Source organism: Lagopus leucura, unplaced genomic scaffold (genome assembly GCF_019238085.1).
Source record: "Lagopus leucura isolate 7727_CA_CO unplaced genomic scaffold, USGS_WTPT01 Super-Scaffold_797, whole genome shotgun sequence".
Classification (NCBI taxonomy): Eukaryota; Metazoa; Chordata; class Aves; order Galliformes; family Phasianidae; genus Lagopus; species Lagopus leucura.
Genome location: NW_024962259.1, coordinates 2,758,809 through 2,777,246, shown reverse-complemented (window position 1 = coordinate 2,777,246; position 18,438 = coordinate 2,758,809). Strand labels below are relative to the sequence as shown.

Sequence of the window (18,438 nt, the reverse complement as noted above, 5' to 3'; positions counted from 1 at the left end):
GCAACCCTTGCATGCTACCCTCTGTTTGAAGGAATTCTGCAATCCAACCTCGCTACCTTGGTCATGCATGCAGAGCCAGCACTCCTCTCTGCTGCACTTTCATGGTGATGACTTACATCCTTCATTTCTCAGGTTTATGCAGTCCTTTCCATTCTCATTCCTGAGGCTCTATGCATTTCGTGTTATGATTGCTTTCTTTTGAGTTTATTTTCCTCTTCTTTATCTATGTCTGCTTCTTCCTTTGTGTCACTTCTTCTTACCAACTGCTGTTTTTCATCTTCCTGCCTTTCTCTTGGAGAAAGGACTCTTCAGGTTGCATGCCAGACAGGGGGAAGATGGGCAGGATGAGAGAGGGGATATTGCTGAGGTGAAATGTAGCTGCTTTTGCTATGTTCATCACATGGACTCTGTGTGTCTTGAGCTATTCTTCCCATTGCCCAAACTGATTCTTTGCACTGATGCCCAGAACCTGTACTCTGTAGAGACTCAGCTCAGGCAGGTAGGCTTACCCTTAAACTAGTGTTCCTCATTGTTACCTCTAAGGTAAATGAGCTGTGGTGAGAGGTGGCATCTCACGTCCCTTGTCTGTGATTCTGACACACAGTAAGGAGGAAAACCTGCTGTGAGTTGGTTACTGTAGCCAGTAATATCTCTCCTTTCCTGCAAACAGTGCTGGCCAAACACCCCGAAAAATGAGGCATGTTTATAACAGCGAGTTACTGGATGTTTACTGCTCACAGTGCTGCAAAAAGATAAATCTACTCAACGATTTGGAAGCCAGGCTGAAAAACTTGAAAGCAAACAGGTAAGCAGCCTACTGCAGTGCTTCTAGTAGTGTTCCTGTGAAATAGAACCAGTTAGTGGCAGGAAGAGAGGAAGAAAGAGCCCCTTCTTTCCTTGTGTTCCGTTCTATCTTACACGTTTTCTTGTTCTTACAAAGCAGTAAGAAACTCAGACCTTGACATCTAGCCTCAACTTAAGTGCAGCTCCTCATGAAGTAATAAGTATTTTTCCGACTTGAGTTCATTAAAGCTGTCTACACCTTGAATACATAAACTAATGAGCTGTTTGATCTCAGAGTAAGAGTGACATGTCTGGGATTTTTTTCTCTGGAAGTGGGGTCTGCTGTGCTTCTTAGTGCAGACCTGCAGTTAGCTGCCTGTTTCTCCAGGTGGGAAGGGGTGATGTGACACTGTTAGCTGATGTGCATAACCTCGCATCTCACAAAGCTATTGGCAATGGAGGTACTTCATTCCTGTGCACGTTTTTCTTTTATTTATTTATTTATTTTTTTTTTTTGTGAGAACTTGGGGAAAAAAAGTTGAATCATAGGGCAGAAATGACTTCTGGGGTTCCTTGTAAATTCAGCTGTCTTTACATTTCTATCCCTGTCACTCCAACCAATTCTGAGCTGTGCTGAGCACACAGAACTGCCATCAGTTAGGCTTTTTGAAGGAAATCATTTGATGGGCTTCTAGCTCCCCCTAGAAACTAAATGTAAATCCTGCCTGTCTGTGTAGTCTGTGGCATGGTGCACTGCTTCTTCTTTTGACACAGCAGGATGGTACTTGATCTGAACAGTGTTCCTGCCTTGGCAAGTAGTCTGCTCAAACCCAGACTGTGCCTGGACGGATCTTAGGTAGTTTTATGAGCAGAGCTGTATATACATGGCTGGAAGAGAGGTGTGTGCCTGAGTGTGCCCAGAGACGTGGCATCTTCTGAGAGCCAACTAGATATTTGCCTCTTCCAGATGGATTCATGTGGTTCTAATCTTCTAGTCTGGAGTGCAGTCCCTCCTTTGGATAATAACTGATCTTTGGCTGTAAAAGGAAACTGCAAAAATTGGAAGTATCTCAGTCCCTGTGCTGAATTGAGAAGTATTATGGTGAAGGATAAGCTGTCTGTTTATAAAATCATCTGAAATTCGGGAATCCCAAATAAATGTCCACCTCTAACATCACTCGGTGTCCCTTTGTGATATTTCTAATGTTAACTTCACTCTGATTTACACTCACAAATCTGCTAAATATAACAGTACTTGCAAATTGACTTATTAACGATCACAGTAACTTGTGGCTCCACTCACCTTCACATTGTTAGTAACTGCAGCTCTTGCTTGAGGATATTGTTCACAGAATCTTTTTTTTTTTTCTAATTTCACAAATAGAGTCAGTGTTATGTTTCATTGTGCCATTTGGTTAGAGGTTAAACTGAGATTTATTTGATCGCTGTTGAATTCAGTGTTTAATTCCTGTATCATTGCTTCTGTATCTTTGTAGCCCTAACAGGAAAATATCAAGCACAGCTTTTGGAAGGTAAGCATCTTCAACTTTTTTCTGAGTACTTCTGGGATCAGCTTTAACAATTCTATAACTAACAGAGAAGGCAGAGGAGAAATAAACTTAGGAAAACAAAAAGATGCCAAGATGGATTTTCAAGAAAAGAGGCTTGTGGTGATATTACAGAATACAGAAGTCTCTGTTAGTTCTGGAGCAGGCTCCTGAACTGGGAAGAGCTCTATTAAGATCACTGATGGTTTCTTCCTTTAAACTGCTGTTCCATCAGTCCAGCTATCGCTTCTGTCCCCCATCATAGTGTGGACATTTGGTTTCATTGCTAAAATGCAAAGGATAGCAAGAGCATGCTTTTGTAAAGGACATATGGAACTGTGGTATGTCATTTGGCTGAATAAATCAGCCCTGGACTGGGGGGAGCTCTAAGATTCAAGCAGTACTGCAGGTAATCTGTAATATATGTATTATGATGTGGTTCTGTGTTGGGAACTGAGATTGTAATTTCTTTTGTGCCTGTTTATAGAGAAGCTCTTACTGTATGAAATTTATTCTAAATTAGCCATACCAACCAGTATACAGTGACAACCTTTAAACTTCTAAAAAAGCAAATGCACCTTGGTATGTAGTGTGAATAAACCTCAGTAAGTTCAAAGCCATGCTGATGATGGATCCTATCGAATCCAAAAGAGACCTCACACCCTGGAACTGATGTTGTGCTCTTTGTATGACTGTTTAGTTACCAGTCCCTTGTAAGGCGTGTGCTTAAGCAGAGGTAATTGTCACTGAGATGACTGAACATCTGGTGCTAAAATCTGTGCAAAGTGCAAAACCAGGCTGTAAGGCAGCACCTGGACTCTTTTTCTTCTCATCAAGTAAAATAATTATCTTTGTGATCTTTCAGGCAGCTCTTCCACAATAGCAACTTCAGCAGCAGTAATGGCAGCACAGAAGACCTGTTCAGAGATAGTATAGACTCCTGTGATAATGATATAACTGAAAAGGTGAGAAGCTGTGTGCGTTGCAATTAAATGTGCCTAAACCAAATCCTCCTCGAGACATGCATCAACTGATGAAGCTCTGCTTGCAGTGGTCTGAAGTAGTTCATTCAAAGTGCCTAAGATATTCCATTAATAGTAAAACTCTGCTTCACAAACATGCAAGAGATGTGAAAGTACAGATCTGCAGTCATTGCATTTGTACTTCTTTACTGTGTCGTTGCACTGATTCAGGCTTAATTTTGCCACCATCTTTGCAGGAAAATATGGTCTCTTCAAAGAGGCTACCATAGCAGAATGTTCATTAGAAACAGTGAAGGGCTGTGTGAAGAGAGATTCAGTCTCTTAGTTCTTCTTCTCCACTTTCTCCTCTTCCAGGTAACATACCTAGAAAAAAAGGTTACAGAATTGGAAAATGATAACCTGACTAATGGTGACCTGAAGAGCAAACTGAAACAAGAGAACACGCAGTTAGTTCACAGGTAATGAATCATGGAACCAGTTCTTTTTGTGTCACAGCAGAGCCAGAACAAAGTTGAGGGTAAAGAACATCTCTGTGAAATACGGCCACGTTTTCTGCATAGGACTGACAGAACAAAACAAGATAAGGCTTCCTGTGAGAAGTCCGAGTGGAACAGGACTGCCTTCCTAAATTTTCAGCAGGCAGATACCTTCCAAGCAAATTTCTTAATACTGTTACTGTAATGAGAACTTAGAATTTTTGTTATAAAAGGGGTTACCATGCTTGCTTTTCTGTTTTTGTATATATATATTTTAATCCATGTAGAAAGGAAGTCTGGTTATTGTTTCTTGAGACTGAGAATGAGGAGATGGGTGGGTACTGCTATATACTCTGCATGTGTTGGGAAGATTGAATACCAAGAGAACTTTTGGCAGAAGTCAAGTGTTGAGAGAGAGAGAGAAGTAAAATGGAATAAAAGAGTGAGAAGGAAAGCAGGCAATGAAGTTGCACACATTATTTTATTTAAAAAAACGTGTGAAATGATTACTGAAATGATTACTGGCTTCCTTAGGGTTCATGAGCTGGAAGAGCTATTGAAAGACCAAGAGACATCAGCAGAACAAACCCTGGAAGAAGAGATAAAGAGACATCGAGAAGCTTATAGCAAGTATGAAAAAGAGAAAGGCACGGAAATTGAACTGCTAAATACGAGGTAACAAAAGTCTTGATGCCTCCCAGGGCAGTGTACCAATGTTTGTTCTCTTCTGTTGCATGTGAATGTAGGCTGTTCACACTCGGTGCACAGATGGTTACAGGTTCAAAGTTCCACAGAGTAGCTGTGCAGTTGCATGTCTAATGCCCAAAAGCAAGGAGGATGTTTTACATTAATGCTTTAATCCACATAGCCCATGTAGACAGCTTAGCTGGTTATTTGGCATGGATTCAAGGAGAGAATTGCGGCCAGCTGTACCAGGCACTTGTCTCTGTACTCATTTCTTCATACTTGATTTTTTTTTTTATACATCAGTTGTGATTGAATATAAGAATCTGAGAGTCAGTGCAGTGTTCTTGGCCTTAACAACAACAAAAAAGCATACAACAGTGATTAAAAGTGCTAAGATTAGGCAGAGTTTCTCTGTAATCTTTCCATGAAGTGCAAGTGAAATGGCTTTTTAGAGCACACTGCTTTGCATGTCTGCATTCTTGAAAATACATTTTTCTCTAAGGCTTTTGTTATTGACACAGGGTTCAGCAACTGGAAGAAGAAAATGGTGAGCTGAAAACCACCGTCATGCGACTGAAATCACAAACAGAGAGATTAGATGAGGTAACACAAATCCTGAGTGTTGATCTTGTCTTGGATGTCAAGTGCGATTTGACAGCAGCTTGATTTGTATAAAGGCAGAGTCGTACAGCGGTTGGCTCGGGTTTTATAACTGGCCTTTCCTGAACAAGAATGTTATTGGAATTAGAGCATTGGTCACCTTTAGTATCAGAGGTGCTCTGAGATGCCTCACAGTTTGTCTAGGTGTAGCAGAGATGTGTGTCTGTAGGCTTGTGTTGAAAAACTCAGGGTGGCTCTTGCACTTGCAAACTAGCTGTAAAGTACCCAATTTATTCCAGGAAAGGCAACGCATGTCAGATAGGTTGGAGGACACCAGTCTGCGACTGAAGGATGAGATGGATTTGTACAAGAGGATGATGGACAAACTGCGACAGAACAGGCTGGAATTTAACAAGGAGAGGGAAGCCACACAGGAGGTAGGTATGAGGAAGGTTGTAAGACCAGGCAATTGCATCTTTATCATGAAAGCTCATCTGAAAAAGTACAGGTGTACAGGGTGAACACTGAAAATACAACATCTGGTGAATGTATTGTAGGATTGTGCACCTCTGACAGGGATATCCACAGGGCAATGAGTGTTGCAAGAATACCTAATAAATGACCATCTCCAAGGGTTTAATACTCTTTGAGAACTGGAAACCTTGAATGCATGCCATAAGATTTGCTGTGCTGAGCTTGGAAGGAGAATTATGCCTCTCAGACACCAAACTTGGACATCAAAGCTTTTTCCACCTCTGAAGCAGTTCAGATGTCTTGCCCTTCCACAGAAGGCAAAGGCTGTGCTGTATGAGTGTCTGTCCTTTGTCACAGTGCAGAGGTGCAGCACAGAGATGGCTGCTGCCAGGGAGGGCTGGTTGTGCAGAGGCTGGAGAGACGTGTTTCCTTGCAGCTCATTGAGGACTTGCGAAAGGAGCTGGAGCACTTGCAGCTCTACAAGCTGGAATGTGAGCGTCCTGGACGTGGGAGAAGTTCCTCATCCAGCGTGAGTGAATTCAATGCTAAAACCAGAGAGGTGGAAATGGAGCATGAAATAAAACGGCTGAAGCAGGTGAGCAGGGAAGGGCCTCACAGTGTGTGGGTGAGTCCAAAGGAACTGTGCAGGACTGCTCAGAATAATCCTGGTAGCTGCATGTGCCAGTATGGTGTCTTAAGGTTTCTGTATCCCCGCTCACTTTAACTTAAGATGTGCATTGCTTTTGTCTGGAACTTACAAGTTGTAAATTGTGTACCTAGGAAGCACCTGCAGTTCAGGTGAGGATGACTCTCACTGGTAAAAGAGTTGTTTGCTAACTTGTAGCCTTATTGTATTTCATCCACACTAGCTAATTTTTTTTTTTCCAATGAATCCATGTAGAAAGAACTTAAAAGGAATTTTTTCATCCTTAAACAGGAGAATCAGAAACTTCGTGACCAAAATGATGATCTTAATGGACAAATTCTTAGTCTGAGTATCTATGAAGCTAAAAATCTCTTTGCAACACAAACAAAAGCCCAGTCACTGGCTGCTGAGATTGACTCTGCATCTAGAGATGAGGTAATATGCTTTCTTCATCAAGTACTGCATCCAAAATCTTGATTTTTCAATGTAATTAACTGTCAAGGTTGATTTAATTGAAGCTGACAAATGAAAATCTGCTTTGCAAGGAGTTCAGGAATACTAGAAAATTAATTTAAATTTAACAGTGGTTCTGGGTGTTCCTTTCAACATAACTTTCTCACTTTTATCTCAAAACTGGAAATAGAATCTCAGTGAACTATTTTACAGGGGATTTATTTTAACATCTTCTATCTTGCAGGGTACTGTGCTATTGCAGCATTAATTTCATATAGAAATTGCTATAGCTGTTTAATTGAATTTTTACCTTCTGTTCTGGATTTAGTTCTAAGATACTTCAGTAACAAGCTTTTACTTAAATCTAAATCTGCCCTGTAGCAGAGCTGGATTCTTGCAGAAGGTAGGCGATGTGCAAGTGATAATGTGGTAATGCTCTGAAAGGGGACCATTGGCATGAGGGCTGAATCAAGGTGTGACTTCCTTTAAGCTGCAGGGTAGATCATGAGGTCAGGCCAGCAGATACGTGGAAGTTCCCAAAGATAAAGACAAGTTAGGGATGAAAGAGTTTTAAAAGAATTGCTTAATTCTACGCATTGCTTCTTCTGGACAGAACTTTCTCTCATCTTCAAGAGGAGTTTTGAGACAAACCTTTTTATTCAGTGTGTACCTGAATGGCCCTGTTAGTCCCTGGACAGTCTCTTGTAGTGAGTTATGTACTCAAATGTCTTGCTGAACAAAAGCAGTGTGACGAAAGGCTGTTTAATTGTAGAACTCTATTTGAATGGAAGCAAATTGGGGTTTTTGCTGTTGTTGAGACGGATCTTTATTTTTCCTTTGGAATTTCCTGTCTTTGGCTCATGCAGAGAATGCCCAGCACCACCCTATAGAGGAGCAGCATGCCTTGCAGCTGTAGTAAACCTCACAGACCAGTGTTAATCTTTCTCATTTTTCTCTTTTTCCTATATAATTGAAATGAAGGTAAGAGGCTGCAGGTTGAGGGTGAGACTTCCCTGAAGGCTTATGGAAATGGACACTCAAATCACATCAGCTTTAGGAGGATGTGGGGCTTTGACACGTCTGGGCAACTTTGGCAACAAAGCGATCTGTCTTCATCTTTGGAGGGATTAAAGGGTTTTTTTCACAGCTCAGAAGTTTAGTGGACAACAGCACGTTTTGAATGCAGGACATAAAACATCCCGTGGATTTTTCTTGAGTATACACAGCTAGGGTGTTTATTGTTGTTTTTTTAAGAGAATATGCATGTGATACAGAGGGAATATCTGTACTGTTCCCAGTATGTACCAGTGTTCTGTTCAGCAGGCTTGCGTGCAAATCTACTGAAATCTAAAGAGCTTTGTAGAAATTGGGCGCCATGAAGTTCTTCCACTGAGATGAGGAAGTTCATCCAAGGTGTGGGTGCAGGATTGCTGGGTTAGATGTGGAATTTCTATTTCATATGACCTGCCAAAAGATTCCTGATGGTGACCATTCACCACCTTCCTAAATAATAAAGATCTTTAACATGCAGATCGTTTCTAACAGATAAAGAGAGGAGGCTGGGGTCGAATACAGCATGAGGTAATTGGTGATCTTGGCAGGTGATTGTCTCTTACCTCAATATGAGTTCGTGCTGTTTGGTTAAATGTTCTGCAAGAGTAAATCTGAAATGTTGTGTTTCAGCTCATGGAAGCCCTTAAAGAACAGGAAGAGATCAATTACAGATTGCGACAGTATATGGACAAGATCATTCTGGCAATCCTAGATCACAACCCATCCATCTTGGAAATAAAGAATTGAAGTGAATACAGAAAAGAAAAGCAGCAACTGCCCTATATTTCTGCACATGCCACTGGATCTAAACAACACTCTGATACTGTAAATTAGCCTATAAATATATATATATATACACTACATGTGAGTGTGGGTGCGCGGGTGTGTTTATATGACATTTGGTACACTGTTATTTGTCACTGAATTGGCTTGGTTAGACTTCCTTGCACTTTCAATACCTGTGTCAAGATAGATACTGTATATTAATGTAATAACAATATAACTGGATTATGCTGTTTTAGATACTGGACAAAATGACTCTACCTCTAGTTGTAAAGGTGGAAGAAAGACAGTGGAAACATATGGATGTGACCCTAACTTTAGGAGCAAGATTTGTTCTTTTGTTCTTCCTGGAATTTGGGTATCACAAAGCAAATATTATACCCAGGTTCAGTCCCTAACTGGTGCTGACTGTGTCATTTCCTATTCAATTGAGCTTTATTACTTAAGAAACACCCAGGAAAAGAACATTTGTGGAAAAGAAAAGAGACAAAGTAAAAAGAGAAGTGGAAGAAATGGCTGAATGTTTGCTATCTGTAAAATCACTATCCATCTGTTTGCCACTGTCAGCACCAAGTGCTTTCTATAGAAGATCACTGCTTTGGGATGCTTTGAGCCAACCCACTCTTTTGTGTGTGAGTGTGTGTGTGCACATGTGTATATTTTATGCCAGGGTTCCTGTAGCACTGAGGCTAGGAATCTCTTCAACTCTATTCCCCTATTTTCAGGGGTTCATTGTAGAATGGCGTGGGCCAGAAAGGACTTTAAAGGTTGTATGGATCATGCCACCTACTCTAGGCAGGATTGCCACCTACTGGATCAGGCCAGCCTGGCCTTGAATGCATCCAGAGATGGGGCATCCATAACTTCTCAAGGCAGGCCTGTTCTGCCTCTCCACCCTCTAGGTAAAGAATTTCCTCTGAACAGCTGACTGGAATCTCTCTCCCCTGCTTTTCAAACCCATTCTCTTTGTCCTGTTATTATCAGATTGTGTAAAAATGGATCTCCCTCTTGTTTATAAGCTCTTTTCCAGTACTAAAGGCTGAAGTGAGGTTTCCCTGGAACCTTCTCCAGGCCGCACAAGCCCAGTTCCTTTGGTGTTCCTTCCTAGGAGGTGATTCAGCCCTTGCATCTCCGTGGCCTTCTCTGGACCCACTCTTAACAGCAGCACATCTTGTGCTGGTCACCATATGCCAGGTGGGGCCTCGAGGGCAGAGCAGAGGGGGACAATCACCTCCCTCACCTTGCTGGCCCAACACACAGTTTTTGTCCATCAGGATCCCCCCAAGTTCTTCTCTACAGGGCTGCTGTCAATGAGTTGTTCTCACAGTCTGTGCTCACATCTGGGGTTGCTCTGGCCGAGGCGCAGCACCTTGTGCTTGGCTTTGCTCAACCTCATTTGGTTCATTTGAGCCTGTCCTTCTCGAGTCCTCCTGCAGCACGTGGGCCATTCAAATGGATTCTGCAATCCCGTATCTTCGTAATTTTAAATGTTTCACAGAAGGAGCATATTTCAGTTCTAAAAGAATAATAGTAATAAAATACGTGTTGTTTTCTCACCATCAGACACTGCATTGCTTGGAGAGTGGCATTTTGTGGACAAGCTGTGGGAAGGGCCATCTGGGTCCTGTCATGGTGATAGGGGAAGCCTCATGTGAAGTGGCTTTTACTTCTAGGGCAGTAAAAAATAGAAGAGCTTGGTCTTGCATAAGTTGTCAACCCAGGCTGAGTACACACGTGCTTGTCTGAAGCTCTGAACAGGGAATGCATTCTGGCTTACGTGAGCAGTTGTATGAGTGCTTAACTTTAAATGCATGCTGTGACTGCTCATAGAAGTCAGTGGGACAGGACATAAAGCTTTAAAATTGAGTGTGTGCTCAGCTGCTGCCTTAAGTAGAGATGGACTTCAATGTGTGCCTGTGTTTTCCTTGGCTGGATCTCTGTGATGTAGTGCTAGGACCTTTTTAATTAATGATGTAGCTTATATAGAAGAAGCTTATGGCATTGTCTGATAATTGAATGCTTAGAAGATTTTTATTCTGTGCATTTTTTTTTTTTTAACTAAAAATTTTACACTTCAAAATTCTTTTTGATTGATGCCAACTGGCACAGAAAATAGGCCCTTCCTCATAGTGATGTGGCTCTTCCCACTGCCCAGAGCTGTTCACTCTATTGAATGCACTCCCCAGGAGAATGTGACAGTAGCAGTGACTGTGCTTTTCTGTGTATATCTTGCTGTTGGCAGCCTTGCCCCTAGTATTCTCTTGCTGTATCTTGGTGTGTGTGTGTGATATATTCTTCCTCAAGTCGAATACATATCTGTATTCAGTTATGGGTGTAAATATATATATATTTTTCTGTAGTTTTTGTGCTCTTGCCTTCAGTGACGTGTTACTGGAGTGTTGGGAAGGGGAGGGGGGGAGGTACTGAAATTAGGCTGTCTTGAAGGCAAGAAAATAAAAACAATTTGTTTCTATGTATCTGCAATAGGCAGGTGTAAAGTAACTGGAAAGCCAGAGGGACCAGAGGAATAATGATGGGATGCAGCATCCCAGAAGCGAAGAAGTCAGTGGGACTTCAGTGCGCTGGGAGAAATGTTACAGTCTTGATCAAACAGTGATGTCTCAGGGCTGGATTCCTGAGGCCACAGGGTAATCTGAAGGAAGGGATTTAAAGACTGTCCCTCTACCAGCTGGGAATGGTGTAAATTGCTCTGTGCTAAATTGCAGCAGCTTCTGTTTGTGGAGAAACGGGTGGATCGCCCCTCAGTACGCCCTGTTCCACCACTGCTGCTTCTGGATGTGCCACCCAGCAGGTAGGAGAGAAACAGTCAAACCAGCTTGGTGCTACCTACAGATACCTGCCAGGAGGACTCCTCACCTGTGATGCAGTGATGATGTCTCCATCTGCGTGGTGCTGTTAGTGAATTGTGCCAAGGACTTTGCTCTTTTTGTAGGCCACTGAGAACTGTTTCAGTTGTTGGGTGGCTGTTGCTAACGTCCTGTGTCGTGCAGGGCTGGGTGAGCCAGCAGCCCTGCTGATGGGGCTTTTCCTTGGTAAGTTACACTTCTGTCCCTCTCTCCTGCTCTGGATTTACGTGTAAGTGAAGCTGTTGCAGGTCAGACTGGTGACTGAATGTTTTTCTCCTGAATATTTTGAAGTAAACTGGACTCAATTTTAAAATTTTAATAACTTAAAGCCCATTCTTGTTAGGGTAGAACATCAGCAAATGTTGAGGACTAAGACTAGTTTGCAGAAAACTGTGCTGAGCACTTGGGAAGCAATGCGCACAGCTGGCTTCACTGAACCTGCAGAGCTGAAGGACACGAGTGGAAGAAATGAATGTGGGAATATGCAAGATTCTGTGCAGGTAAATATGTAAGAAGTTAATAGTTACTGATAGTAACTCACCACTGAGTGGCTGCAATCCTGGAAATGGCACGCTAGCTGAGGGTGCACAGCAGTGAATTTCCTACAGATTTGCAGGACTTCTCGTTTAGCTCTGCACCCACTGGCTTTAGAATTTAAAAGGTGTTCATTCCTTGCTCCACGGTGTTGGCATTTGAAGAGTTTTCTTACCACCACGTTGGTGCTGTTTGTAGCTTTGTTGTATTGCAAAGAAGTTTCAATTCCATACGTGTGGGGCTGTTGGCGTGGTACTGCTTTCAATTAGCTCTCAAATACATATGCAGACCCTTACTGTGTTTTACAGGTGATGTGAGTTGGAGGTGGGAGATCCATTCCTTTGACAGATACGCTTTCCTCTATGGTATCCACCTCTAAAAATAATTAGATGGCAATTGCATCTTTAAGCTGTCTGATTGCAGCTCCCCAGTAACTACAGGCACTAGAACAAACCTGGAAGAAACCTTCTATCCTGCAAAATCAGTCATCACGTTTTATGACATAAAGGTAACTTGGCAGTAAGATCATCTTTGGTGGGTCACTGGAACAGTGGGGAGAGTAATTGGGTACCAGTTTTCCAGAGTATGTATATTTCAGTCAATACTTCAAACAGAAATAAGGTATAATCTCATTCTAGCAATACTCAAATGCAGTAAATGTTCTTGTGTTAAAATCACGCTTCTCATTTAACCCTCAGGGATGCAAACACAATCCAAGGTACTATCTCTTGATCTGCTCTTTAGCTCCTTATACTGTAGGATCTGAAAAGCTAAACGATATTCTGATCAAACTAATTGCAAACCACTGCAGGTGTTTTTGTGTGGTGGAAAAAAGAAAACGAGTCGCTCCTGGCTAGCATCAGTCCTTGGCCAGGCTGATCACACTCACAGGTGCTGTGGAAAAATACCTCTTCCAAAAGTTGCACTTAGGAGTTCCTGAAATGTGGTCTTTCAAGGTTTGCTGATATTGGCTGCTTCACTCCAAATGCCAGCCTTCAGCTTCTGGTTTCAGAGCGTGGTGCTGACTTAAAACTAGATTGACAGCAGAGCATTTTTCAGCTTTTTTAGTAACTTGTAATAAAGACTCAAGTTGTTCGCTGTGTTTTGAAATGTGACAGTGACAAACCGTGGCCATCCAATCTGTTTCTAAGAGTCTTTAATACACAGATTTGTAGCAAGTCTCAAAAAAATCCATACAGTTTTGCTGCCAAAACTTTCCTTTTATGGTCCTGGGAGAAATTCAGATGTTTCCCAGCCAGCTCTGTAGGCATTTGAGTGCAGTGTCACTAATTAATGGGTATATCAGCAGACACCTTGCTGTCTGACTGCAGCAAGGCTCTGTTCTACTCTCCAGAAGGGATCTTGGCCTGCTGTATTTAGACTGCCTAATCTGTTTAGGAATTGAAGGTGTGTGTAAACCTCGACCGTGGCCTGCAGCAGTCGCTGTGCAGCAGTCTCCAGGTCATGATGCTAACGGCATGTGATGGGTCTAAGAACTAGAATTTACAAGTAAATACTTCTTTTTAGTGGCAGTGGATGGACAGTGTTTTTTTCTCACATACTGCATGGTGTGGGGCGTTTTCCAAGGAAGGAAGGAAGCAGCAGCTGATCTGACACTTGCCGGATCGGTGGCTTATGTTGATTTCAGTGAAAAGCAGTAACTGCATTGGTTCTGGCATAAGCAGTAATCTTCATAGTCTTGCTAGGTCGTTTGTTACTCAAGGAACATATTCAAGAAAGCAGGACTGCTTACGTAGCCAACAGCTGATCTTGAAGGAAAGGAAACGTTCAGCAGCTGCTGGCACGTTGTTCCTTGGCAGCACCTTGGGATTGTTTTCTCAGTATTTCTCAATCCAAAATATTGATCCCAGGGCAGTTTGCCATTGAAGTGTGGAGTGTGTGTGAGTTTCTTCTCATTTATTGAAGCTTTGCACATACGTTGGCTGGAATCCTATAATCCTTGCAAGGGTTCTGTTCTGCACAGAGGGAGGCTTCGCTGGGGCTTCTGTGGTTATTCTCTGTTTTAAGAGACAGTGTTGGTTCAGCTGAGCACTACAAACAAAATCTTTCAGTAATTTAACCAAAGGCTTGTGTGTTAGCACACAATAATGCGGAACTTGAGCTGTGGATTATATTTATTAGGGTTTTTTTTATTATATAGTGACTAGAAGAGGTGTGAAATCCCCATCATGAGTAACTTGTTGTCCTTTTAAAAAGATTTAGAGAAAATTCTCACCTACTGCCTCTCACCCTTTGTTTTCTATAACCACTAAAGGAAGAAAAAAGAGAGAAGGGAAGAGTTCTGTTGTGCTTGGGGAAAAAAATGAAATGAAAAAGGAAGAACTGATGGCTCCCACAGAGGAACCTCTCGTGGCTCCCCTTAGCACTGAGAAATGTTTCATTTTTTTTTTTCCATCTGAGATCTCATTTGTGGTCATTCAGTCTTCTGTATCAAAAAAACAGCAGTTGCTGGTTGAACACTGAAGGACAAAGTTGAGGTTTGCTGAGGGTTAAAATATGGATGAGTGCTTTGCACAGACCAGCTCAGTTATCCGTGATTCGTGCACGTCAGTGGTGATCTGTCTGGGAGGGCACCTAATGCTGAATTGATGCTCTCAGGAAAGGCTCTTTCAGGCTGGCTGGAGCTCCTTGAGGGTGGGCTTTGTTCATGTGCTCCTCGTGCTTGCACCCCTTCAGTGTGACAGGTTGTCTGCAGAGCCAAGGGCTCTGCCCTTATTTGCAGGGGAGGACGAAGCAAGCTGTTCCTGCTGTGTTTGCAGCATGCCAAGGAGCAGCCACTGCTGAGGCTGAGGGAAATGCCACCTCAGTCTCACTGTGAGGCTGAACTCCGTCCTGGACAGACAGCACTGGGGATCCCTGTAAGCTTTACCTCAATTCTGAATAGCTATCCAGTGGCATGCTGTAATTGTACACTCTGTTTGCAGGCACAAACCTACTGGCTTAGCCTAGCAAGCATAACTTACGGATAATGCTGCCCATTCAGCAGGTTGGGTGAGTGCAGGCAGTTTGTGACAGTGTTACATTGCCTTCCTTATGCATTTTTCTTTTTCTTTTTTTTTCCTTTGGTTTATTGGCTTCGGTCTTGAATTTTATTTTATTTTATTTTTTCAACTGTGAGAGCAGTACACACTGAAACATGTAACTAGGGAGAGAATATTTTTTAACTTAAACTTTAGCCTAGTGAGGAAAGCATTAATATCCACGGACTTCCTTGGTATATTTTGGCTACCTACCCCTAGGATCTGTGTTTGTTTCTTATGTAGGTGTTGTTAGTGGTGCAACTGTGACATTGGAGCTTTCACATCGCTGCTCTCAGCAGAGTGAAATTCACCCTGGCAAACCTCTGCAAAGCCCGCTGTGCCCTGGCCAGGGGCAGGGGTTGCTCTGGTCGGTGCACATTCCATACACAGTAAGTAGTGGATGCAGAAGGGCTGCAGTTACTCCTCCACCTTACACCACCCAACGTCAGCTCCATTTGATTTAACGCTTTATCCTTAGCTAAATCATTCTGGCTTTGGAGAAGGGAGATTGGAAGGGAGAATTTGGTATGGTGTGAACACTTCACTGTGCTACGGGACAGTAAATGTTGCACTTACAGTATGTTTCAATACTGTGATATTCTGAGAATTACTGTAAAACCACTTGTGGGAGCCGTTTGTTTTGCTTTGTTGCACAGGTTGTACTTACATTTTTGCATGGTTATACATTTTAGTATTCGTGCCTTTTACTTCTCTGTTGTGAGAATGCATTGTATTTTCACATTTCGTCTGCTGTTTTGGGTACTTTTTATAAAAGCTTTTTTTTTTTCATTTGATCTTCATCTCAGATTTTCATGTAATGTAAATGTCTGTATATATAAAATAGCTCAGATTTGTATTCATGTGCCTGAGATGTAAAAAATACTCATTTTATACAGGTTTTTTTAGAAGCACTAGGTCATGTTCAGAATTCCTTAGCAAATGAAATGTAATTTAATCAGCAGTTCTTTGTCTTGTTTTAGCAGTGTGCTGTCAGGTGGCTGGTCTCTTTATGGCAGTATCTCACACACTCCCTGGATCTGTTCTGGTGTCACTACGAGACCAATTTTATCTGCTTGTTAGTTTTGGTTAATTGGAAATAAAACACCCAGCTGTGCGTTAAGGTCCTGCCTCAGTGGTCGTAGTTTTTATGCACATCAGAGACTATTTGTTTCCATCTGTACTTGAAATGGACTTCAGACAAAAACCTCCTTTGAACGCGTTGCCCATTTTAGGTTTATTTCAGTCCTGGGGTTATTTTTGTGGAAATGGGTGAGTGATTTACTTTGACTATTGGAATCAAAAAGGACAGCAGTGCCCATTTATAGGTCCTCCTTCTTAGGGTAAAACTCATTGGATTTCTATTTCTCTTCCCTCCTGCCTTCTGTGGCCTCTTTTCCTAAGGAAGGACCCTGGGTCTGCAAGGCTAAAAGTGCATGAAAAGTACGAAGGTAAGGGGGGCAGAATTTCTTACCCAGATGGCAAAGTGTGCCTTAAGCACCTCCTGCAGACCTGAGGAATGGAGCGCCTTGCTTTTCACACTTAGCAGCTGCAGGGAAAACTCTTGGGTTTGTAGCACAGCAAAACGTGGCTGCGTTCATTGAGTGCTGACCCCCTCGCCTGGTCAGATGCTTGAATTGTTCCCTCTCGTGTCTCACGGAGCACCGATAAGCACCGCGGATACGGTGAGATAAGAAATGGCGAGGCGTACAAAAAGCAGCACCTACTAAAAGCTCCAGAGCCCAAAGTTTTAATCTATAAAATGCAACGTTCCCTCCTCAGAGAGCTGAAATCTTTAAACTGAATCTGGCATCCACCTCTCAGCCCATGAAGCTGCCTTGGAAGCAAGGAGGTGGTTTTATTTTTGGCTTCAAGGGTGGCTTGGTTGGAAACTGAGCAAAGTCCATTCGCTTCATTGCTACAGGAAAAAAAAAAAAAAAAGCAGCCAACAAAAGCAACATACAATTATTTGCAACTTCATTCTGTAATTTCCACCACCCGTGAAGCCATGTCAGTCCTGTCGCACCCTGCCATTACAGTCTTCTCCGTACGGGGACAATAAAGCTGTCTTCGCTCCCGTGAATCCTTTCCCCTCGCTGTGACGTACAGCACACGGCAACAGTTTGCAGCCCGACTCCCTCCTTTCCCGCACGGTTTGAAGGCATCGCGCGGCGATGCGATGCCGGCACGCGGCTGTGCGGCTCCTCGTGCAGCGCTGCGAGCAAATCGAGCTCCAGCTGCGAGCTGTTGGCAGGCCCGCGGCCAGCTGCAATTAACTAATTGCTGAGCGGCACCTGCGGCTCTACGGGGGATCCGTCTGAGCTCCGCGGGGCCGCGCTTGCAGAGCGACGCTTCCAGCAGCCCGGGAGCTGGGGGGGGGGGGCTGCGGGAGGCGGGGCCTCGGCTTGGAGCCGGACCCGTCATAGGACCTCGCTTGTCCTCCCTCGTGTAACGGGGACGGCTCACCGCTGCCCGCCGCATCCTCCGGACCAGAACGCTGAGGTAAAGTTTTATCTTTATTTTGTAACTTTTTTTCTATTTTGAGCCTCTTCTCCAGGTTTTGCTTTAATGGCTGGAGTAAAGAAAAAAGAAACGTGGGTCCGGCTGTGGAAATGCAGCGTGGAGTTCTGGAAGGTTCTGTGCCGAGCGGCCGCGTGCTGCCCCTCAGTGCTACCCCACTCTGCCTGTGTGCCCATATATACTGTGTGCCCGTCCCACCGCTGTGTGCCCATACTGCGTGCTCACACCGCCGCTGCACGGCGCTTCCACGGGATTACGGTTTTCCTGACGAGGAACCGCGCTCCCCCTCTGGGGGCTCAGCCGTGCCCATGGGAGGGTTACCCGCAGCCCCCCGATGCTGGTGCTACGCAGAGATCTGTTCTTGAGGTGCGTAGTTTAACGCTGAGGCTGTGGTGAGCTCTCTAAGGGAGAGGGAAGAAGGGGAATGTTTGTTAGTGATGCATATTCTCCTTTCTGAATCTGAGCTTATTTATTGTAGCGACGGAGTCCAGAGGCTACTTTTATGTTACTGTATAAAAGGAGCACAGTAATTAGCCTCCTTTACCATGCGGCTCGGTCCTCCTCAGCAATCACAGCACTTTGCTGTGCAGCTGATGGTTCCTGCAGCCTCTGTCTGTACTGCCCAGTATCTGCCTGCCTGCCGTTGGCTGGCAGCTGCTCCCGGCAGTAAAGGCACTGAACAGAGGGCACCCACAGTGCAACCCCTGACCTCTCGGCCTTTCCCTTTTCCACATTCCTTATGGCAGTGAGGTGTTGGGTATTCAGATTTGTAACAGCAGGCCTTACCAATGCCCCTCTGTGTATGTTAAACTGCTGCACCAAGGCAGCAGTTATGCCCCAAAATCTCAAGAGCAGCTCCAGCTGATGTGCTGCACTACTGACCTGCTTCAGTCCATTTACACACTGGCTCACAAAGAAGATGGAAAATGGAAGGCTGGAAAAATGGACCAGCTGGTGCTGGGAGGAGAGGTGCACGTCAGCACTGTGTCACACA

The 18,438-nt window shown here is 43.6% G+C and overlaps 1 protein-coding gene across 4 annotated transcripts in view; it reads left to right on the top strand.

Moving 5' to 3' along the window:
- Positions 1 to 9,891, top strand: part of RAB11FIP4 (RAB11 family interacting protein 4) — a 50,094-nt gene extending 40,203 nt beyond the window's left edge. For all 4 annotated transcript variants that reach the window (XM_042865162.1, XM_042865160.1, XM_042865159.1 and 1 more), the window contains 10 exons: positions 671 to 805; positions 2,280 to 2,315; positions 3,196 to 3,295; positions 3,668 to 3,771; positions 4,324 to 4,464; positions 4,998 to 5,079; positions 5,376 to 5,513; positions 5,987 to 6,145; positions 6,488 to 6,631; positions 8,333 to 9,891. In XM_042865162.1, coding sequence (XP_042721096.1) covers positions 671 to 805; positions 2,280 to 2,315; positions 3,196 to 3,295; positions 3,668 to 3,771; positions 4,324 to 4,464; positions 4,998 to 5,079; positions 5,376 to 5,513; positions 5,987 to 6,145; positions 6,488 to 6,631; positions 8,333 to 8,449 — 1,156 coding nt within the window. In that variant the 3' untranslated portion in view covers positions 8,450 to 9,891. The remainder of the gene's footprint in view (positions 1 to 670; positions 806 to 2,279; positions 2,316 to 3,195; positions 3,296 to 3,667; positions 3,772 to 4,323; positions 4,465 to 4,997; positions 5,080 to 5,375; positions 5,514 to 5,986; positions 6,146 to 6,487; positions 6,632 to 8,332) is intronic.
- The last annotated feature ends 8,547 nt before the right edge of the window (positions 9,892 to 18,438 follow it).